General features: G+C 37.6%; 1 protein-coding gene across 1 annotated transcript in view; it reads left to right on the top strand.

Moving 5' to 3' along the window:
• The first annotated feature begins 645 nt into the window (after window positions 1–645).
• Window positions 646–24,984, top strand: part of ZPLD1 (zona pellucida like domain containing 1) — a 49,202-nt gene continuing 24,863 nt past the window's right edge. Inside the window, exons 1-5 of the mRNA XM_003418970.4 lie at window positions 646–751; window positions 14,583–14,803; window positions 18,755–18,936; window positions 20,494–20,566; window positions 24,316–24,413. Coding sequence (XP_003419018.3) covers window positions 646–751; window positions 14,583–14,803; window positions 18,755–18,936; window positions 20,494–20,566; window positions 24,316–24,413 — 680 coding nt within the window. The remainder of the gene's footprint in view (window positions 752–14,582; window positions 14,804–18,754; window positions 18,937–20,493; window positions 20,567–24,315; window positions 24,414–24,984) is intronic.

Genomic DNA, 24,984 nt, shown 5'->3' with positions numbered 1-24,984 from the left:
CCATAGGAGGAATCACAATGCCTTCCCACACATAGTATTTTTCACTTCTTCCTCTTCCCTTCTGTATTTCCTGAGAAAATGATACACAGACCATTGATTTTCAGAAGTGGCAGTAGTTTGGAATTCCTTTGTTGAGAGGATATAGTTTTTTGACATTATTTGGTCATTAAGAGTATTGAGGACTCTTAGAATCAAGCACTGAGTGCTTAAATCCCTCTGGCTTTGTCTTGTTGGTGCCATGTAAGGTACAGAGTTGGCTCCAAATTGGTTGGTCTGCCTAGCTATGCTGTTCTAATCCATCAGATACTTGGCATATGTTCTTTCTATTTATAATAGAGAATTTTTATTGTTGCAAACTTTATCTATGGTTTACACCTTACCTCTTCTGCTGCAAAAGCCTGGCTTTTTCACCCTTAGGAAGCTGAAGCCAAAGAATGAAAAGAATATTGAAATATTGTAACCCAAATCTCTGCCTTCACTGCTGATAATTATTTCTGGTAATTCTCAGGCCGTTAATGAGCTTTGACTGCATAGATGTAAACTGTGTATCCAATGCTGAATTGAGGTCAGCTTTAGTCTTCCCCACGCAGAGGAATGAAGGATGGTAATGACCACATGATAAATAACCCTCTTCTAGGTTTTGCAATGGAACGAATGTGGTTGCTGCTGCTTCTCACAGTTAGAGTGCTTGCAGGGTCTGCACAGTTCAATGGCTACAACTGTGACGCCAACCTCCACAGTAGGTTTCCTGGTAAGTGAAAATAATATTTTCTCTAATTACATCTGGAAAGAGTGATTATGTTTGAATAATAAATCACTTAAATACACATGGAAAATGGAAGCCTATCCCTACATTAAGTGGATATTAACAATTGGCAAATGACAAAAGGCATTTTTCTGGAGTTGCAATTTACATCTACATTAACATACAAAGTGTTCATCATAGTTAATATTATAATGGTCACTCACAGATTTGAAAAATATTGGCTAGTGGGTGGCGAAATTGGAAAAGCTTAATTTCTTTCAAAAATTTGCCTAATTGATGCCTCTTTTTTTTAGTAAGTTAATGTGGACTTTTAAAACTGCCCCTTTATGCTAATAGTCTATTTAGGAAAAATTCTTAAGAAAATAATTATGATATATTATGCAATTCTCAGAAAAGGTAATTTCAATGAATTGTTGATCATCACAAAAGTATACAGGCCAGCCTCACAACGAATTTCACAGAAGTTAATTGCCCACCCATACTGTGACAGATATGAGATCTTGACCATATTGATGGACGTATCGCACAGGTTTCTAAAATCGGAAGTCAGTGAGAAGGAACTCAACATTTCATCTAAGTATCCACCATTTTATAATAGTTAAAGTTAGAGAACCGTAGTTCAACAGTTCCAAAATAACAATTAGCCAAGCTGGAACTGCTTTTCCAAGTCTGCCATGCAAACCTGAATACCTTCTGCCATGTTTACATTCTCCAAACCTGTCATTGGTCCTAGGCTTGGATGATGCCTGGCAGCATCACACCTGTGTAGAGCCATCGGTAAGTAGTAACATCATTGATAGTAGGTTCCTAATTTAACCGAAGAGAGGTAATCTGCCTTGTTCCAGAATAAACACCAGAGCAAGTCACAACGTCATTATGAATATTTAGTATGCATGTGCTTGGCATATTAATTAAAATATGGAGGTCACGGTGGGGAATGCCTAAGGGCAAGGCTAGAAAGGTATGCTCAAACAGGGTTGTTAATGGTTTTGAATAAAACAAATGAGTTTTTTTTTAAATTTTTATTATGAAAATTTTCAAACATATACAAACGTAGAGACTAGTACAAAGAGCATTTATACTGATCATCCAACTTCCTTAATTGTCACCATTTATCAATTTTGTTTAATTTTTCTCTTCTTCTTACCACTCCCATCCCAAGAATATTTTAAAGTAAGTTTATTTTATCTGTCCATGCTTCAGTATGTATAATTAATGGAAAATAAGTTAAAAAAATGGAACATAACTATACTTCATGCATACATCTAATAACCTTAACAATAATTTCTTAATATTATCTAATATTCAACCAAATTGCCTCTAAGACATCCACATGTTATACATATTTGTTGATACATCTCTTAAGTTTATTTAAATTTATAGCAGCTCCCCCTTGGCCCCTTGGTTTTTAAAAATGCTACTTATCTCTTTAAACCATTGTATCACTTGTCTTGTAGAATTCTGACACTCTGGATTTGGCTACCTGCAACTTTGAGGTGTCATTTAGTATGCTGTTCCTTCCCTGTATATCCGATAAACTAAATAGAGCTAGAGGTTTGCATAAATTCAGGTTCAATTGCTTTGTCAAGAATACTTTGTGTTAGGCTGTGTGTTTTGCCTTTACCTTGTAGACAATGAAAAGCCATTGAGTAGCTCTTAGCAGTGGCACGAAATAGTCACCTTTTGTAGTAGGAAGCAGACACTGGGAAGAGTGTGAAAGATAGAATTGAATTAGAAGAGACTAGAAGCAGAAGGAAATAGTATGAAGGCTGTGGCAATGGGAGCAATAGAAGGAGACAGCTATTAAGAGATATTTTTGTGGTGGACACTGCATAACTTGATAACTGATTGGACTTGGTGAGGAAAAGAGAAGACTGGAGGATGTTTTGAACTTGGACAACTGGATATTGATACTGTCAGCTGACACCAAAAATATAAAATACTTACACATTTTTTTAAAGTTTGAATTTGGAAGTAATAATTTTGAGGTGTTTATAGACTGTCTAGTGGTAGGCTCTATTTCGTAGTAGGAAATACAGACAAGCATCTGAGGAGAAAGATAAAAACTGAAGACAGTTGTGTGAAAGCTGAACCCAGTACAGTGAGGGAGGAATGAAGAGAGGAGAGGAAAATGAAAGCTACGCCCATAGACAACAGTTTAGGTAACTTTGGTTGATGAAGGAAGAGAAGAGTAAACCGAGTCAGTAACTAAAATGAGGAAAGAGGCTTTTCGGACTAGAGAAGCCTGAGCATACATAAGTAAGGAGAAAGTATTCAGAGATTGAAAATAATGAAAGAGAAATAATTGATGCAATGAGGAAAGAAAATACGGAAATGATCAAGAACACAGGTGGTACAATCAACCTTGGAAGAGTGGTAGCTGTTTCCTTGATTGAGGAGAGAAAGAGAGATAAATACCCAGCAGCTGACAGAGGCTAATCGTGTCCACCGCCTCAGTGAAGTGGGAGGCGGTGGCCCTCCTGAGAGTGAGCTGGTCAGAGGCCTGGCCTGGGGCCTGGAAGGTTGGTCAAGCCGTGACCCTGTTATGGATGAGTAAGAAGGCCAAAAATAAAATGATTCTTCAACAGGAAGGATTTAGCTGATGTACATGTAGTCACATATTTGCAAAGATAAATAAAACATGCCAATAAGCCGGGCAGTGGCTAGGACAGCAGAAGGAAGCATTTATCATATGATAAATTAGAAAAAAAATGTTAAAAACATCCATTTACAATGGCATCCACTGACCGCCTGTATCAAAATCACTTCAGGTGGTTATTAAAAATGTGGACTCACCTGCTTTACCCCCAAACATGCAGAGTTTAGAATCTCTGAATGTGGTGCTAGGAATCTGCATATTAAAAACCTACAGATGAATCTAATGCAAACTTATATATAAGAACAACCGATATAGTGTATTTTATTATTTTTTTGAGTCTGTTATTCCAGTTAAAAGCACAGTCATGTCAGCATTTTTAGTACTGTCCTTAGACAACAAACATCCAAACTTTCCAAACATATACATACCCACAGAAATACATGTACAAACACACACATACACATCGTTGCAATTTAATATCCGAATATATATTTTTTCAAACTAAAACCCAGATAAAGCAAAAGCCCCAGGAGAGGCTTTAAGTTTATATGGGCATTATTTTTAAATAAGCCCAGTTTTGCAGAATGTTGGCAGACAGAAGACCACAGTGAGCGAATAAGATGTAAAGGTTAATTACTCATTCCCCTCTTGACTTGCAACTTCTTTTCCACATCAGAATCACCCTAGATGTCATCAGAAGCCCCACTAGCTGCTCAGATCCCAAGCAATGGGATGGAATGTGAATGAGGCTGGCAAAGGAGAGGGGCTATCTAAATGCAAAGCAATGTTAATAATGATGAGAGTAATCATTTCACCCTATCTGACCTTTGCTGTTTCATGACATTGAACTATTTTCTTTAATTTCCATGGCATTTATCCTTGAACTAAAGGAATCACCATGGTCTAATTCATTTTACATTTAAAGGGGTACCATTTAATTTTAAGGTAGTTAACTCTTGTCTATCCAAGCTAATGTCAATGGAGCAGAATCATGAACAACTGAAATTATAGTAGTGCTCTTCCCAAAATAAAACTCAAACATACAGTTGACTTTTAGAGTACCAAACAATTATTTTGACCAGAGTGAAACAGACAGATAAATGCACTTGGCCTCTGTGACTGATGGAAACCTTCTGGAGTTATCCCCTTCTTTCGGAAGGGAGTAGTTAGCATATGAGAGTTAGGCTAAAATTCCAGGCCTCTATAGAAGTCTGTAATGATATACCCACAACCAAGGAGAGAAACTTTGCGGCCTGACGTTGTCTTACAGTGAACTAACCAATCCTTGAGGAATTGAATGAAAGTCTGTTTCATAACTTGTCAATTTGTATTGTATTTAAAATAACAATAATAAAGAATGGAGGGGCAGCAGTGGCACAGTGGTAGAATTCTCCCCTTCCGTGCGGGAGACCTGGCTTTGATTTCCAGCCAATGAACCTTATGTGAATTCATTACCCCGCCATCACTGGAGGCTTGCATGTTGCTGTGATGCTGAGCAGGTTTCAGGGGAGCTTCCAGATTAAGGCAGACTAACAGGAAAAGCCTGGCGATCTAGTTCCAAAATTCAGCCGATGAAATTCCTTGGGTCACAACGGTCCAATCTGCACCTGATCATGGGGTTGGTGCAGGACTGAATAGCTCTTTGTTCCCTTGTGCATGGGGTCAACATGAGTTGGGTGCTGACTGAATGGCAGCTAACAAATAACAGTAGGAAAGAAAACAACAGGTTCCATGTATTGAGTGGTGGACACATCACGTAAGTCACTCTTTTATTCCTTCCAACAAACCCACAAAATCTTTTTTTTTTTTTAATTTTCATCTTCAGATGGGAAAACTTAGTATTTGTCCAGTGCTACAAAGCTAGAATGTGACAGAGATATAAAACTAGGACTACTTCCACCAAACTATGATGCTTAAGATGAAATTTGAATACTGTTTAAAAAATATGTATATAGGTGGAGAATCACAAAGGATATTACCACATTAAAGGATCTGAAAATCATATATGGTAGGGAAATTTGTTTAGCCTTTTTAGGACCTGCTTGACTAAGGAAATATTTTTTTCCAGTAATACTTATTAATATTTCATTGAACAGTAGTTCAGAAAAACATATTGAAAGTCACCTATTCAGTGGAGAGACTTCCTGGGTGGGTCAAGCACAATGAACTGTCTAGTCTTATGTTAAAACAAAACCAAACTCGTTGCCCCCAAGTCAATTCCAGCACATAGCAACCCTACAGAACAGAGTAGAACTGCCCCATAGAGTTTCTAAGGCGTGCCTGGTGGATTCGAACTGCTGACCTTTTGGTTAGCAGTTGTAGCACTTAACTACACCACCAAGGATTCCAGTCTCGTGTTAGGTTTTGCTTAACCATTGCACTGGCCTATGCCCAAAGACAAAGTAAGAGTGGATAATGGAATAATTAGTTGAGGATATATTCTGGCACTCCGTGTAGATAAGAAAGGACAACTCTCCTGCCTTACTACTTACGTTGTAGCGTTTTGGTCTTCAAGATGTTAAGACGATGCCTGCTTTCTACTTTGCGCTTGTGATTGCAATTACTAGACCAGATGAGGTAGAAGAACTGATCCAGGCAGCAATTGCTGATCGCAGCCTGATTAATCTACAACGATAATGTGCAATGGAGAGGAGAGCAGTTAGTCAACAAGTCAGAGACCGAATAATTCAGGGCCTATACCCTTCTACTTCTCCTGCTTGTATAAGTAAAACCCATATACTTTTTCCCTGCCTGCAAAAGATGACCAAACTCTCCTGGCTCCAGAGAACGTGGAATGGTAAGTGCAAAAAGAAGCCTGCAGAGTTTGCATCCAACTGCACATGCATTTCCTACAGACTGGAAACAACAGCTTGTGTTTGCTAACAAGAAACAGATGTTGTGATGAAAAACTCACCTGGCAAGAAACCTGTTCAATACAGAGAGGAAACTTGAATTCCTAATCCCGTTTAGTTTCTCTATCAGCTGTTGGTATTTTCTGTAGATGAAATATCAATACCACTTTAGGACTTCTTGCATTTTTAGCACTAAACCTCAATATTGTATAAAAACTTGTTAAGAGGAAATATAACTTTAAAAAAATGAGTTAAAACAACATATATAGCATCTGTTCTCTAAGCAATTTAAAAGTTTATGTAGTGCCAAACATGACTATCCTCATTTTACAGAGAGAGAAGTGGAAATGACATATAAATTGCTCTCATAATCCACTAAAATGGTATAAATTGGTTTTGGGGTATTTATTGGATTCCAGGAAGTAAATTATTTCCAGGTGAGATTTCTATGGCACTACAATACAGTGTAATCTTCAGCACGTGGAAAGATTTCTTGTTCAATAGTGAACAGGTTTTTGTTTATACTATTCATTTTAAACCAGTACTACTTTTAAGTCTGTACTTCCCAGCCCATGGAAAAAGATGCAGTCATATTCACGAGCGCCTGGAATGAACTGCCCAGAGCTTCCACTTGTTCACAAAAGACCCACCCACCCACGTCCACAGCATGGCTCCCCAAGTTGTTTCGGAGAGTCCCCAGGGTGGCATCTCACACAGGCTCAGGAAACAATCGACACCTGTTCTTTTCCTCTAGCCTCCTTGGCAGAGCATCTCAGGAAATACCTTTGCAAGCAGTGCTTTTTGTGAAAACACTGTTCCACTTGGCCTAGCTGCTCCTTGCGCTGGGCTCTCCTGACCCTCCAGTCGGTAAACTGCTGTGATCTGTGGAATGAGGTAGAGGCGGCGGAGGGAGAAAACTGATCTTCTTCCCAATTTTGCTTCACACGTTGCCATCGGAGCACTAAATAGACTTCCTTAGGCTTAGTCTCACAAATCCTTTCATGGATCCTCTTTCACTGAGATTCAAGGTCAGTTAGTTCCTCAGACAAGGAAGGGAGTCAACACACTGCCATCGACTTCATGGCTCTTGTCTTATTCCCCCTCTCATCTCTCTTTCTTTGGCCCAAGCATGTAAATCACACAGATACTTGGTGGGGATGCCTAATCCCACCAGGTGGAATCCACCTGAGTGTCAGTTTCTGCCCACTCAAAATATGTAGCTGTGACTAAGCCGCTGAATTGGTTAAAGACCAGCAACATCAACATTCTTAGAGCTGGGAGCTCCTTAGAAATGCAGAAACTCAGGACCCACCCCAGAACTACTAAATTAGAATCTGCATTTTAACAAGATTCCCTGGTGATTCGTATGTACAGTAAAGTATGAGAAATGCTGGTTAGAGCATGATACTTGTGAAAGGCAGGCTCTGATCCTGTCTGGTTTTGCTAGCTTTATGTTTTTTTCATAACCACAGTGTTCATGCCAACCCCAGTTGGCCATCATGTACTTGCTTGCCATTAATGACAATAGAGATGAACAAATCTATCACCATTAAGGGAAATTAATTTTAAAAATTCACTATTAATAATGCATCAATATAATCAGTCACCAAGATTAATGCATTTAAGAAGGTAAAATACTTAAACAAATAGCAAAAAGCCATTAATTTCATGTTATTTAATGGGTTGCATTTTCTCAATTTGAAGTCAGAAAGTATATGGCATCAAGCATTTTGACATTCATCTAAACTGTCTGAACAGAGAGGAATCATGTTGGTAGTTGGCAGAATACAGCTAGGAAATGTAAGTTCTGGATGAATAGTCAAGATAAACCCATTTCAAATGTGCATGTATTTTCTTTGTGACTGTTGGAACCTGATATTAAAGGGCTAGAAGCCATGCATGCTTCTTGTGAAAGAACTGAATTAAACAGATTTTAATAAACATTTTCTGAGTGTCCATTGTTAGACATGCTGGGAAAGCCCAGAGTTTTCAATAAGTCACAATCTAGTGGGAGAGCAAATATTCACTGCCAGATCTAAGGTATGTGATACAATAGAGCCGTTAATAGAGATGAGCTGTATAATAGTTATAGTAGACAGGGAAAGTAATGTGAGCGACAGCACAGGGGATGATTACATTCCATTGCGGAACTAGGGAAATGCTCCTCAAAGGGCAGCTTAGACATTTTCTGTTCTCAGTCTATTTCTCTTCTTACCTGAATGTTCTCGTGGGTATTTCATCAGTTACTATTTTTTATTATGGCTATGCTAAATACTTGGCATTTATCAAATTTATATTTCTTCCTCTTTTCTATCCATCAAATATTAGACTAATTTTCAACTACCTGTTGTACATTTCTACTTGAATGTCTTATATGCACCTTAGCCTCTCAGAAACTGAGCTCATTACCTGTATTCCTCTTTCCTGTATTCCTTATCCCAGGGAAAACTGAACCAGTTACTAAACTCAAAACCTGTGAATCAGTTTGGCAACCTTTCTCTTCAGATCATCATTCACCCAGTCTCCTATAAAATTTAGCCAGTGGGAGGTACCATTTAATTTCTTTCAAAAATCCCTTCCGACACTTCTCCCTACCAAACATGGTTGTATAAATCTCTATTATATCATTATCAGACTGTATGTAGTTGTCTGCTTTTCCTGTCTTCTCAACTTGACTATGAGCTCCTTGAAGTAAAAGAGTCTTTTGTTACTCTTTTTATCTTCAGAGTCTAGTTCAGGGGCTGACATATAATATGTATAAGCTAATTGTTTTTTTAAAATAATTTTTTGACATGAAGTGGCATTAAGTTAAAAAAAAAACAGAAAACAAACCCATTGCCACTGAGTCGATTCCAACTCATAGGTACTCTCAGGGCAGAATAGAACTGCCCCATAAGTTTTCCAAGGAGTGCCTGGTGGATTCAAACTGCTGACCTTTTGGTTAGCAGCCTTAGCTCTTAGCCACTATGCCACCAGCGTTTCATTTAGTTTAGATTTGCAAAATAACGGGGTCAATAACCTCTAGCCACTTGCCATTGAGTCCATTTCAGCTCATGGTGACCCCACCTATGCCAGACTAGAACGGAGCTCCATAGGGTTTTCGGTGGCTGATTTTTCAGAAGTAGGCTGGCAAACCATTTTTCTGAGGCACTTCTGGGTGGACTTGAACCACCAACCTTTTGGTTAGCAGCTGAGCGAGTTAACCATTTGTACCACCCAGGGACTCTCAACAGTCTCTAGCCTAGTACAAAACGGATGGCACTGAATTTGTATGTTCAGCTCCGTGTATCTGCCTTTTTTTTACATTATACATCTACCCCTAGAACTGCTTTTCATACAGATTTTTACTTTTGCAGATTAATTGTAAAGGAATGTTTTAAGCCACTGCACTGGCAGTATTGACTACCAACCTACAGCCCAGCTTTGCTGTGTCATCATCTTTGTACGGAAGAATATGTGTGTGCAAATTATATGAATAATTACATTGGCCTTTGTCATTATTCTTTAGAAATAATTAGAAAGTGTTAAAATAAAAATTGTGATACTAGTGAAATGTAGGTCTCAAAGCTAATAGTAATAAGAAGCAATAATTATCTTTTAATTTATCAAAAGCCAGTAATCTTTAGCTTCATTTTGATACTGTCAGATTTAAGGAAGTTGAGTATGGAATTGTTGAGAAAAGGAATAAAGTTAGATTTACTTATTGGATATGTGAACGATATGCTGCATAGATATTGGCAGTAGTTGTGTCTAAAGAGAAAGATAAAATTAGGGATTTTATCATTCTTTTATTGTTCTAGAAGTAGAACTTTATGGGAGTAAAGAAGTAGAATGATATTTTTATTCACATATAAAAAGGATCATCTCCTCTTTTCTCCAGTTTATATGGCAACCATATTCCGTGAACCCCAAATCGGGACATATTTTTATGTATGGGGAGATACATGGTTGACAGTGTGACAGGGCATATAAAATTGGCATAATTTTAGGAAATTTGAGACAGACAAACTCACTGACTGATTGACAGGTGAGAGGAGGGTAGAACATTTCTTTATTTAACCAGGAATTCAACTGAGTACTGTATTTTTTAAAATTTCTATAACAAAAATGAGCTTGGTTAAAATATCAGGGGAGAAAACATTGCCATTTGGCAATATAAGTGCATATGAGCCCAGCTTCCCATTTTAAATATACTCAATATCTTTAAGAACAAAACACTAAAAACAACAGCAAAAAGAAAAAAGAAACTGCTAAAATTATTAATTCCTTGGTTTTTTTGTTGTTTGTACTCTTTAGTTTAATACTTGGGTATCATTCAAAGGGATGTCATAGTTCAGACCAGGGCTTAGACAGCAAGTCTCAAAAAATGTAATTTCTGGAAAAAAAAAAAAAAACAGCAACTCTCCCTCTGGCAGAAATATCCCTTTGGCAACTTAAAGTATCTTTTTCCCCCCCCTCCCTCAAAGCCTTACAAATGTGAAGTTGCACTGACTGAGTGTCTTTAGTATATATAACTGGGGAGAAATGTCTTCTGAAGGAGCGGTGAAGAGTCTTTGGAACTAGGACGGATTTGCACAGATGTCTTTTCTCACACGGCAAAAGCCCTCCGTTTGCTATCAGATCTTCACGAAGGATCAACTCGTAGCGAATTCAGTCTCCTTGCAGACGTTACAGGGCTCCAGTTAAAAAGCAGAACACAGAAGGTAGCCCTACACCTGGACACAGTGATCACTGCCATCTGTGAAGGTATACCAGGCATCATCTAATTCTCTCAGACAAAGGCGAAGAAGCTAAAGCTTTTAGTTGGTTTATGTTACGGAATGATACATCTCTTTTGCCATATCTTCCTTAATATATATATCCACTTTGATGCATTTATGATTTGCCCAGTATTGCAATGATAACCATCCTCTATTCTGCTAAGCTTAAAAGCAGGTTCTGAATGAACTCTCTAGAATTTGATTTGACATTCAAGTAGACATTTGTTACCTTGAAGACACCACTGTTTTCTGTGCCTGCCACTTGGCCTCGTGTTCTGCCATTTCTTCCTTGACATTTTACATTCTAATAAAAACAGAACTGTCCAGCTCCCAAATAGCCTGAACATATTTCACATCTGAAACATATTTCACGCTGTCTCTTCTGTGTTGTAAAGCTTCCACTCCTTTGTGGAGGTAACTCCAAGTGATACTTTGAAACTCAACTCAATGCTATCTTCTCTGGGAGGCCTTTCCTCATCAGCTGAGTTGGGTTGGGCTGTCCCATAGCTCTCTACATGATCATTCTGCCAAGGTGGGCTATGTGAATGTGTTAATGTGCTAATGTGTCTATTTCCCCTAAAGGACTGTGAGCTGTTTGAGAACAAGGACCACTACTTTTCAACCATCAATTCATATTTCATTTGGAATCATTAATTTATAATTCATCAAATCATGAATTCATAATTTCCAAGTACTTTAAATGATTGATTGATTGATTAATTAATTAAATGCTCACTGGAGTACCTTGGTGAGTATCTTACTTTGTCACTGCTGGCTAACAAAAAATACCACAGGTGGGTGGCTTTGAAGAACAGAAATTTATTTTCTCACTGTTCTGTAGGCTAGAGGTAGGAGTTCAGGATGTAGGCTGCCAAGGAATGTCCTTCTTTGTCTCTTTCAGCTTTTGGTAGCTGCTGACAACCCTTGGTGTTCCTGGGCTTGGAGATATATCTTCCATGTGAGTCTGTCTTTCCTCTGTTTGTATAGCTCTGTGTCTCTTCTGCTCTTTTTGTAACTCAGAAGTGATTAGGTTTAGGACGCACTGTACTATACAGTATGACCTCATTAATGCAACAAAAGAAAATCCCTATTTCCAAACGGGTCATAGGTACAGGTTCAGGAATTAGGACTTGAACACATATTTTAGGGAATCACATTCATCCATAACAGTAAATGTAATAGCTTCCCGCCTTCTTGGGCTTTCACTTTATTGAGAAGACAGACACACGAATACATATATGATTCTAAGGGAATACGATAGCATGAAACAGAATTGTATAATTTAGATTAAGGATCATGAAAGTCTTTGGAAAAATTATAGTTGAACTTAAGACCTGAAGGGTGAGTAGGAGTTACTCAGGCAAAGAATAGCAGTAGGAGCATTACAAACAGGGGGGACAGAACTGAGTGAAGGCCTTGTGTGTGAAAAACTGTATGATACTTTCTTAAAACACTCAGAGAACTTTATTGAGGATTAACTTGCATGCAACAAAATACACCAATATTAAGGGTACAGCTTAAAATTTTAACGTATGAACACATTTGTGTAACCACTACCGATATCTAGAGAACATTTCATCACCCTCAAAATTTTCTTTGTGACCCTGTTCTAGACAATTCCATCCCAGAGGTGACCACTATTTTGGCTTCTATCACACAATCTGATGCTTTTAAAAAACCGAAACAAGGCTAGTGTGATGAATCTAGGGAGCAAGGGGGCTAGAAGAGAAAGATGACAGGTACCAGATCATGAAGAATCTCGAGGGCCTGATTCAAAATCTGGACTTTGGGCCTAAGTGACATGAGCCACTGTTGACGGTCTGAGCAAGAGGATAACATGGTCAGAGCTATGTATTAGGGGCTGTATTAACTGGGCGTAGAGTGGGGGTGTGGGGCAAGGTTGAAAGTGGAAATACAGGAACCAGTGAGGTTGGAAGTGACCACAATATTCCAGGAAGAAAATATGATGATGGTATGGACCAAGGGGTAGCATGTTGATGAAGAAAAAGCAAGAGATATAAGACATATTTTGAAGTTAGTAGCCACTCAATAAACATTTGTTAAAATGAACTGTATTGTTTAAGTGAAGAGCATCATTGAAAAGCTCTGGTTGCATTAAAGAGTTAATGTTGCTGAAGGCTAATGGAGAATCTCTCCCAATTTTAAATGGTGTTTAATATTTCTATGTTGGCCAAATGTACTTGATAATATATTTCTTTTATTTTTCCACCCACAAAGGGAATATTACTTAGAATTTTCTATAATAACTAGCCTTAGATTTACCTTATGGCTATGAGAAAGATCTCCCATCTTTCTTTATAGATAACTATAATGAATTTAAAATTATAACCAAACACAGAAATTTCCATATTGATTTATTTACATCCTCAAAATATGATTTACTTTGTCTACAAAATGTTGAGAACAAATACTCCAAAGAGATAATGCTGTTGAACACTTCCACCCGTAGATTAGGACTGAGTTACTAAAATAATTTTATGCCAAAAATGTTAAAGGATATTTACATATTGTTTAGGTGAATGCCGTATCATTAACCACAAATATATTTTCTTTTGTTTAGTTTTCCTTTTTTTCCGAACACTCGAGGTCATTTCTCCAAAGAGCCTAATCCATTTTGGTTTGTCTCCACATTTTAAAAACCTAAGCGCTCATTTCAGATTCCTTATCTAATTGATTAAACAGAAAGAAAAAGTGGAAAGGTTTTTAAAGCCAGCAAAAGTAAAAGCCTCTATAGCTGGGGAATTCCTAGCAGCCAAATTCTCCATTTTCTACATACATTGTCTTTATTAACATGTAGAAAAATAATTAAATAGAGATATGAAATTTTTTTCTGTGTGTGTATTGGTCTTTTCACCTCTGCAGACCTGGGATGGCTCCCAATCACTGATAACTCGTGAAGTCATGGAGAGCTGTGCAAAATGGGTTTTGCATTTCCGTGTGTAGTTCACAGTCATTGGCAACATTTTTTTTGAGTTCACTGTGTTTTTGTTTGTAATATCAGGGCACTATTTTTCATTCTCTTTCTCTCTAGTGTGATTTAATAGAGGCAAAATAAAATTGAATTCTGATGGATGGCTTTTGTTTATACATCCTGGGGAAGAGGGGTTACCTAAATACCAAAGTGTTTAATAATTTGATGTAGGATGGATTTGAAAGGCTTCTTTCTTACGCTTGGGAATATGCATCATTTGTAATAAGTTTTACTACTCTAGACAGGTGATCAGGATAACTCAGTTATTCTAGTTCTGAATTTCCTCAGTAACCTGATTTTTTTCCACTCAGTTCTCAAATCATTTAACATCACTTGACTGACATTTAACGCACAGCCACTGTACACCAGGCACAAGGAAACAGACGAAGTATTCTCTCTGCACTCGAAATCTCTTCCTAAGTAACTAAGTCAAAGACTATTTTTCTTGGCTACTTTTCCAGATAACGTGCTGATTGGACTATGATGTATTCAAAAATAGACATGAATTAAACACACCAAGGAGCTGAATGAGTAAGGCCATGTTAAAATCATTCTTGTACCCTCTACTGTGCTTTTGTGACTTACGTTTGTTTCCCATATATTTTTATTTCAGCTGAAAGAGACATCAGTGTCTACTGCGGGGTACAGGCCATTACAATGAAGATTAATTTTTGCACCGTGCTTTTCTCGGGTTATTCAGAAACGGATCTGGCCCTGAACGGAAGGCATGGGGATTCCCACTGCAGGGGGTTCATCAATAACAACACCTTCCCTGCCGTGGTCATTTTCATCATCAATCTCAGCACCTTGGAGGGCTGTGGAAACAATTTAGTGGTAAGATTAGTGTAAAATTCTGTGCTAAGTCTGGGGTCATAACTAAAAAAAAATCCCTCCACTTCATGAAATAATCAGAAACTAAATCTATCTTTTGAGAAAAAAATTTGCAATGAAACCAAACAAATCGCTTTCTTTTGCCAGTTTGAGCCTTCCCCTCCCTAACGGACGATTCTATCTTCCAACAGTCATTCTGTTTCTAGTAGCTGGGAGGTCGAGGGGTCTGATATTTGGTAGGAGATTGGGCAACATTAGTTGTGTGTGTGACATTGTCTAGGCAACGTTACTTTGTGTGTGTGACATCGATGGCTACTTCTCTACAGTTTATCATGAGCCATTTTCCTTATGCTTTTTATGGAAGTATCCGATCATACAAAAAGGATTTGTTACTGTAAGTTTGACAGTGAACCACTGGGCTATTGGTTTTTAATGACCTCATTCAGAAAGAAAGATGAAAGGTTAGGAAACTTGGAATCTTCCAGGTTTTATGTTTACCATTGAGTGAGGGATATCAGTGCTTTGTAAAAGAGGGCTGTCCGCATTTCTGGTGTGAAATTCTACATGGTTTAGGACTTTCCTTTGCATTTCAAAATGTTTATTATACCTGGTCTGATCCACAAAACCCCAGTAGCATACCCTTTCAAGTCACTGTGAAAATGAAAGCGCTGTTCCGAACATTTCCACCCTGGATGAGAACCACTTGTCTATATCATTCATTGATTTATTCATGCACTGAACACTCAAAAATAGAATCAAATAAGGAATAAACTCTCTAGAGGATTAAAATTAATTAATATAAAAATGAGATGGGGGCATTAGTTACACCAGGAAGTCACTGGGTGACGCAAATAGTTAAACACTGATCTACTAATCGAAAGATTGGCTGTTCAAACCTACCCAGAGATGCCTTGGAAGTGAGTCCCGGCAGTCTGTTTCTGCAAGATCACAGCCTTGAACACCCGAGGGAGCACAGTTCTGCCCTATAACACGTGGGGTTGCCACGAGCTGGAGAAGACCTACGGCGACTAACAACCACCGTGAAACTGAAATTCACGGAGTACTGTTCTTCATTTCACTTGTTTAACTATCTTATAGGTAAATCCTAGTAAAGAGGAAAGGGAGAAACAATGAGTATGACGACTTAGTCCAGCGAAGACCGAGACGTTGGCTTTGACTCTCACCAGTTACCGTCTGGGATTACACAGGAAGCCTTGGTTACCCCCAGGATGGGCTTCTAAGGCCTGGAGGGGAGGGAGACAGGAAAAAGAGCTTTCTCGGGGTCTCTTTCTTTGTTCCTTCCCAGGGGCCTTAGAGTATTGTGCGCATGACCGTTTCCAACCCTGAAGCTTGGGCAGTGTTGACTCCTTTTATTAAAAACATTTATTTGTCTCTCTGTGTTTTTTGCAGAGAGGTTATGAATGGGCCTCAGGGAGGTGATGCAAGTTGGTTATTACATGTCTGTGTTTCCTTGTTGGAGGGACGGAGCCTGTGTGGAGATGAGCAGCATTTCCGTTCCTCCTCCCACACCCTGTACCCCTTCCTGTGTGGCACTTTCTTCTCCAGATTTGGCCATTTTGCCCTACTGTCGAGAAAATAATTTAGGAGAACAGTCAGAGAAAGCTTCTGTGTGTATGTGCCTTTTACATTTTTAAAGAGCTAAATAACTCTGGTATAAAAATTTGTGTATACACCTATATTTATATTTTTAGGAAGAAAGGCCTGGAAATCTACTTCTGAAAAATCAGCCACTGAAAACCCCGCGGAGCACAGTTCTAGTCTAACACACATGTGGTTGCCATAAGGCAGAGTCTACTCCAGCTGGTTTTATATCCATATCTACATGCATATACACACACACACATACACACAGGTATATATATATATTTAAACAAACAGGTAAGCAGTGAAAGGATGGAAAGATTTCCTTTTTTTTTTTTTTTTTTGCCTTCGATGTCACCAGCTTTGGCATCTGCTACAAAGGCAATCGTACATGGGCATAATAAGTAGATGCCTAAATCACTGGATTAGATTCAAGCTGTTTTCATCTATAAAGAGTCTTGCCCCATTTATGAATTAGCTGGATACTAGTCTCAGCTTTACCCATATGTCACCAGGTTCTTGTATAAAACTTATTTTATTGTAGAAAATAAAGTTACTAGAGGTCTCATTGTTATCAGGTGCTGTCGAGTCAGTTCTGACTCATAGTGACCCTATGTACAAAAGAACAAAATGTTGCCTGGTCCTGTACCATCCTTACAATCGTTGCTGTGTTTGAGCTCATTGTTGTAGCCACTGTGTCAATCCATCTCATTGAGGGTCGTCCTCCTGTTCACTGACCCTCTGCTTTACCAAGCATGATGTCCTTCTCCAGGGACTGGTCCCTCCTGATAACATGTCCAAAGCATGTGAGACAAAGTCCGGCCATCCTCATTTCTAACGAGCATATTTGTTCTTTCTTCTGGCAGTCCATAGTATATTCAGTGTACTTTGCCAACATAATTCAAAGGCATCAATTCTTCTCCTGTCTTCCTTATTTAGAAGTGTCAGTAATGACTGCTAAATTTTTTATGGAATACCTTATTGTATTTCACACAGTGGAAGAAACTATGTCCCCTCTCTGGTCATTTGAAAGTTAAGAACATTATTGATTATTCCTAGGGCAATGGTTCTTAAATTTTTAGGGGGATTAGAGAATCTAGTGAAAGTCAGAAGTTATTTTCCCAGAAAATACACACATGGATGATATTTTCATGTAACTTCTGGCAGTGTTTTTGAAATCCATCTATGAATTATTACCCTGGGAGGGGGTAGGGATCTCTATGAATCACCCTGAGAAAATAGGTCCTCAGAAAATTTGTGACCCACATACAATTGCTCAAAAATTATTTATGGGGCCCCTAGATGCTGGTCATTGTGTGCTGAAGATACAAAGGTGAACAAGATTGACAGGTCCCTGCTCACAAAGAGCTCTTGTTATGGCGAAGGAAATGCCATGTAAGTAGGCTACTCATGTGCTGTGACAATTGGGTGAGTCAGGAGACGACTCCCAGGAAACATGAGATCCAGGAGAGGAATGGGATATGTCATGGTGAAGTAGGGGAGAAGGGAGGCTGAAGGAGTATACACAAAGCCAGAGCAATGAGGGCCATGTTCTGTTAGTAAAGCTAGGGGCGGAAGCATTGTTAATCAAGAGTAGAAGCCTGAGATGTGATGCTAAAGTGAAAAATGTTGTTGTGTGTTGTCGAGTTTCCCTGACTCATAGCGATCCTGTAGGGTAGGGTAGAACTGCCCTGCAGGGTTTCCAAGGCTGTAGTCTCTACTGAAGCAGATTGCCGGGTCTTTCTCCCAGAGGGGCTGGTAGGTTTCAACCAGGGCTTCAAACTTGTTCAGGTTTGACCTCCTGCTTAGGACTTAAATTTCCATCCCTTATATATGCATAAGAGTCACCTGGGAATCTTGTTAAAATGTAGATTCTGATTAAGTACATCTGGGGTGCAGATGTAAGTTATCAGCAGGGAACAGGAATGAATCGAGTTCGAAGCCCTGGTTCCAACCAACGACCTTTCATTAGCAATCAAACACTTAACCATTGCACCACCACGACTCCTTTAAAGTGGAAAATAGGGTCAGATTAACAAGGGTTTTAAAAACCATGCCCCAAAGTTTGGATTTTATCTGTGACTGTTCTTCAGTTACTTGTTGTAACGCTCTGTCTCCTTTCTTATTTATGAAATATGAGTAAAGTGGTTTTGACAAATGTAAAATTTCATTTAGTTAAAAGACATAATCACATATGAATAGCATTATGTGTGTATAAGTTCAAAATCGTGGTACATTACAGGTGAAACAGGCCCTAGAAGTCATGTGGTCTACTGTCTTTATTTTGCCTACGAAGTAAGCAGGTTTATATATAGCCATTTTATCACTGAAATTGATCTACCATTCCAACAGGTATCCACAGTTCCTGGAGTCAGCACTTATGGAAACGCATCTTCGGTACAAATAGGAAATATTTCAGGGTACATTGATACCCCAGATCCACCAACAATCATCAGCTATCTACCTGGGCTTCTTTACAAATTTAGTTGTAGTTATCCACTGGAATACCTGGTTAATAATACCCAGCTTGCTTCGTAAGTTTACATTTTACTCTTGCTTTCTCACATTGCCATTACATTGGAATCACTTCTTGTCCCTGAAGGATTTATGAAGATAGCAGGATTCGTTAATGACTGCACTGACACAATGTAAGAAGAACTATATTAAGTTTAATATGTATATGTATATCATTGATATGACCCGTAACAACAGTTCAGGATATATATACGAATTAAATTAAAACTGGCTCAAACTCTGCTGTGCTGGATTCATTAAAAGTCAGGCATCTGCCATCTGCCTTGTGTTCTCCTTGTTCCCCTCAGAATTGCCTAAGAAACCCAGTGCCAGGATCAAAAGGCCCTATCACGTTTTCAGTGCCTGCATGTTTTGATCACTAAGTCAGTGGATCCTGCCTGGCTTCCCTCTCTGTCATGTGCTTGTATGCTCTCACCATTGGACTCTGCTGCTCTAGAAGCCGGGTCTCCATGCCTCCTGCTGAGGCATCACCCTTGGCTGCCCAGACCCTACATGGGTGCTGATAATTCTCAGGAAAGGAGACATGACTCAGAGTCAAGACCTGGGCCCTTGAGGTTACAGCCCTTAGCACATCCTCTAAGACAGAGTTCCATCTCATGACTACATAATCATCTAGACTTGGCAAATATTTTTGACACAATATGGAATGATTGAGTGAAAACTCTCCAATTTTCAGGTTTGATGTCATGAAGACCTACTTATCATTTAATGATAGTCATGAGGGAACCCAAGGAAACACAGAAGCTACATTTTGCTTCAGTTCAAAAATATTCATAGTTGGCTTTAATGGCACAGTGATGATAAACACCTTGATTGAAAGTAAGACTTTGATATGGAAAAGGATACAGGTCTACAGGATAAAGGTGTAGAGGGAAGCAGGTTGTTAGGGTGCCACAATCTCTCACCACCATACCTGCCCATTCATTCCTGAACTGCAATGTCTATGTCGGTTCACTTACATATTCAACCAGCATTTGTTACATACTCACTGTATGCTACACAGGAAACCCTGGTGGCTTAGTGGTGAAGTGCTATGGCTGCTAACCAAAAGGACTGCAGTTTGAATCCACCAGGCGCTCCTGGGAAACTCTTACGGGGCAGTTCTACTCTGTTCCGTAGGGTCGCTATAAGTCAGAATCGACTCGGTGGCAACAAGTTTCATATGGTACACGTTGCTGTAGAACCGAACAAAGTTGAACAGAATCCCCCGCTCTCCGGGAACTTCTCTTCTAATGGGACTGATGAAAGTATATTGGCAGCAGACGGATTCAAATTCTTATGAAATAAGGTTTTCCTGCCAAAATCTCAAATATGTAATGCAAAGTAAATACAAAAAGATGGATTGCTAAGTCCAAAGATCATAAAGAATAACTTTACTTGGTCCTTCTTTCTTTTTAATTATTTACCTGTTCAGTGATTTAAACAGTATGCCCTACTAAGTAAAAGTGTAACAGGCTTATTCAAGAGTTTCAGTGATGAAATCTAACAGCCAGCTATAACAGAAACTTTTAATTTAAAATCTCATCAATGCTTTTCTTTTTCTAAATCTGTGTCAGGTCCTCAGCTGCTATTTCCGTGAGAGAGAACAATGGCACATTTGTCAGCACTTTGAACCTGCTCCTTTATAACGTAAGTTGATGGATGAAGGATGTTATTTTCTCTTTCACTGTTCTGAGGAGTGAAAGGCTTTTATACAAAAATCTACTGAAAGCCATATTAACCTTGTTGTACTTTGGTAACATTTTCCTTCTTTACTGCCATTTTCATATGTCCCTGATAAAAGCACACCCAAAACTTTATTTTTTAAAAGTTGTTAAATGATTTAACTTTTGTATCATAAATGTTTCCATATGGTTACTCAGCGTATCTACGTACATTCATATATGTATACTTATTTGTGTGTGTGTGTGTGTGTGTAGACATAGGGTCAAGATTTTGGGAAGGATACTTTTGTGATAACAAGATAAGGGAAACCCAAATGATAGTCCCTGAGAGGCACGTTTGGTGATGAATGTGTTAATATTTTCAATATAGGTTTTGGCTGATGACAATTCTGTCTGATCTGAAATAATTCAGAATGACTACATACGGTTGTTTAAACTTTTGTCATGTAAATATGGACAGTGGCAGCAAAATGCGAAAAATACATGGATTTCTATTTATAACGGTGACATTAATCCCCCAAATGATATTTTCACGTTGATTAAAAATTTTTATTCATACATTTTAAATGTCTGATTTAAATATCAATTTTTCAATCTATCAACCAACATTTTTGTAAATTATGAATCTGATTTTTGCATTATTATTCATGTCATCATGGAACTGAGTTATAATTCATGCAACTGATTTAAAAGTCAGTGCTTTGTACTTTGCATATAATGAGCTATAAATATTGTAGCAGGGTGTTTTCCAAAGGCATTAAAAAAATCATGTTTATAAGTTTGTAGTCTGACACCACAGAGTTCTAAACAACAAATTAAAATGTGCTGGAATGAAGATTGCTCTTCTGTCATTTCCAAACTTTCTTCTGCAAGGAGAAGCTGCCAAGTTACTTGGTTCTACAATACTCAGCAAATATGTGCCAATATTAGTTCCTGTTATGGGAGCTATGTATTATTGTTGTGGCTAATATTTATATAAATAACTTTAAACTGGAAAGTTTCTGTCTGTTGATTTATATGTGTACTCTTTCTGAGGCAGAACTGAGATGACTGCTTGGGATTCAATATTATTTCTTATAATTGAGAGAAACAAAGATGGGAATCCCAGATTTTAAAAACATGAAAAATATATCCACATACCACTTAATGATATCATTATTTTCTGTGGAATGAAACTATTCTCTTACCGAAAAAGCAGAAAATCAAGATTTGAAAGTGTGCATTTGAGGACAGCTTTGTTGTTAAGGCCTTTCCTTTACCGTTTGAAATCATATCGTAGCCCGTTGTTAACATACATACACCTTCAGAGAATTTTTATAATTTTCTGATAACCTTAGAATTTCAATTCTTAAAACTGTAACCAACTTTTGATATGATACTGTAAGTGAAATACCTTGTACCAAAATAGGTGTCATTTTCAATAAAAATATATTAGTGGTTAAATTCAAAATTAAATTAAATTTTAAAAACCAATTTTTTAAATAAAATTCAACCATTTCCCCATAAAACAATTTTTGAACCTGGCACCATCATAGTATCTTATCATGTTGTAGGATATTAACCAATTAGTAATTTTCTTTAGAAAAAAATTGGTATATTTTATTTGATTCAAAATCGTATTTATTATTTGTTTGGAACACTTTAACACTTGTTTACCCAAATGTAATTTATTGCAGCATTTAAAATGAAGTATCATTTAATGACTGCTGGGGGCCATTTCTTCCTATCTCCCATGCAGTGAGTGGCTTATGACTTTTAAGCCTTAGGTGTGATGTTGCGTATCACTGTATTCTTGTTCTCTGGTTAGTTACTTAGAGAGGAAAATATGTACCCAATTTGGATCCAGCACAACCGTTAATTTCTAGGTGCCCTGAGAATCAATAATTATAACGATAACAAGCGATGACATTTTCGACTATGTATTTCCCATATATGAAGGTTATTTCAAGTTGAACTGTGTCCTTAGTTTGGTGTAATATAAATACAGCAGTTTTCTCCTGTGCATAAATGGGAAGTAAAGAGGCCTTCGTGTATTTGAGTTGTATCAAAATATTGTATCTTCTGAGTCACAATTGACTGGACGGCAATGATTTTTTTTTTTTTTTTGGTAAGTGAGTACAGAAACGGTAAATCTGAAATAGAGTTTGAGACTAAAAATATTTTTAAAAGTTAGAGAAAAATATAAAATAGATTTAATTTTAAGGACACGTGGTTCTAAGAGAAAAAGCAAATGGCACAAGAAAGAGAACATACCTCTCAAATGCCATTTCAGAAAAAAAAAATGATGATTTATGACTAAGCCACAGCTAGATCATATATCATTTGCAGATGACCCAGTTATAATACTTGTAAAAAAGTGAGCATTCTTCTGGGCAATACCAATGCAAGTATAAGATGAAAGAGCTGTAGAGTTAATGAAGTATAGAGTAGCTACAGAAGTTGGAAAAGGGAGCCAAAAGATAATTAAATAAAGATACTACCTACTATTATACCATTGCAACAATAAAAAATTTGTAAAAAAAAAATTACCTATCAGAAATGGTTAGAAAAACTATAATCGCTTACTACTGAAACACAGGAAATAAAAGACTAAAAGGTAATGGTTTCCAAACATAGCACATAACCCCTCATCTACCTGGTTTTATCTGGGAATGAAATGATCCACATAAATGCAATTTCTTCATAAACGAAGCATCCAAAGTATTATCGTCTTAATAATAAAAATTTTCAAAATGTATTTTGTTCTTCCCAACCTTCCTAAACAGAGTACGCTCCATCTTTCAACTTTCCTGAGTGACTTTGCGATTTCATAATGAACATCCAAAACTTCCCTTTGTAGCAAAACAATAATATATTTAGAGTTACTAAGTTTTGGGGTAACAATTTGTCCCTATGCTGAATGACTTCAGACTGCTTAAATTTAGTTTTTTTTCCATTGTACACTTTTTCCTTTATTATCAAATTAAAATGGTCATTTCTCAGTTTTTTCTGATCTGCTGTATCAGGGAGTGAAATCAGTAAGCTTTCTAAAAATGGCTAAAATAAGGATAAGAGCTTAAAATGAAAGCCTGAGACTTCCTTCAATAGTACTCAACGGCATGCATTTTGCAACTCGGAGAGCATATTGGTGTCTTTTGTTTTTTTCTATTAAATTTTGGTCATTTCCTATTGCAATATAAGTGATTTTGGGTAAATGAGAGATTACCAAGTGTGTACAGACCTTCAACTCCAACAGTAAAGGGCTTCAACTTAAGTAGATATAATTTAAATAAGCTGAATATTAACCACAATTTAAGTAAATGGAATATTGATCTAAATACATTGATATTAATTGCTAAATATGATTTAAGTAAATGGAATATTAATTTAAATAAACTGGATAATGACTTTTAAATTAGTGTTACCCACTGACTATTAGCCACTGCTTATCATTTAAATAAAATGAATTATTAACCACAATATAAGGTAAAGGAACGGAAGGAAAAACATTTATGCATGAAAATTAAGTTGTTACACAGATATGGTTTAAGAGCCGTTCTGTCAAACACCAGAGAACTAACTACACCCTTTTTGCTGCTGGCTCTGTAGATTCATGTGGCATTTTAAAATGTTGATTTGCTCCTTCTTTTTTTCCCTATAATGTTGTTGCTTTAAGTGGTAAATGTGCTGTTGCTGGGATATGTGATACATTAATTTTGTTGATTTTTTCATTAGGATTCAACCTACAAAGAGCAGTTAATTATCCCAAGCATAGGATTACCCTTGAAAACCAAAGTATTTGCAGCTGTAGAAGCCACCAATCTGGATGGCAGGTATTTTTACATGCTTTTTTTTTTTTTTTTTTATCTTTTGTCACTTAAAACAATTTGGTTGCTCTGAAGCCTCACAAATCAGAAAGTTAGCTCATTCACTTTAAAATTCTATTAAAAAATGCTACCATTGCCACACAATTTAGGCGGGCTAATAAACAGAAAAAAAATAACAACAACAACAAATTGCAAAGATTAAGGGGTGACACTCATTTTATGTCATTAATTGGAAAATAAGAATTCTTCCCGTCAAGACGGCAGGATCGTGACCGGAAGGGGCCTGTGGAGACCTGGGGTGTCAGAATGTTCTGTTTCTTCACCTGAAAGGTGATTAACCAGATACGGTCACTTCGCGAACACTTAGGATTTATGCACTTTTCTGTATGTATGTGACTCTTTGATATTCTTTTAATAAAAAGTGAAGACTCTCGGCATAAGGGTCTGGGCCAGGATTATATAAATCAATCCCATGAAACATCTCTGCAGAGAACAAAATGCATCGTCTACTTTGAAAATGCAGTCTTGGTCAAAACTGAAAGGGAATTCGAAAGCTAGAGGTTCGGTCCTACCCTAA

This window comes from Loxodonta africana, chromosome 20 (genome assembly GCF_030014295.1).
Source record: "Loxodonta africana isolate mLoxAfr1 chromosome 20, mLoxAfr1.hap2, whole genome shotgun sequence".
Classification (NCBI taxonomy): Eukaryota; Metazoa; Chordata; class Mammalia; order Proboscidea; family Elephantidae; genus Loxodonta; species Loxodonta africana.
This window is presented reverse-complemented; position numbering and strand designations above follow the sequence as displayed.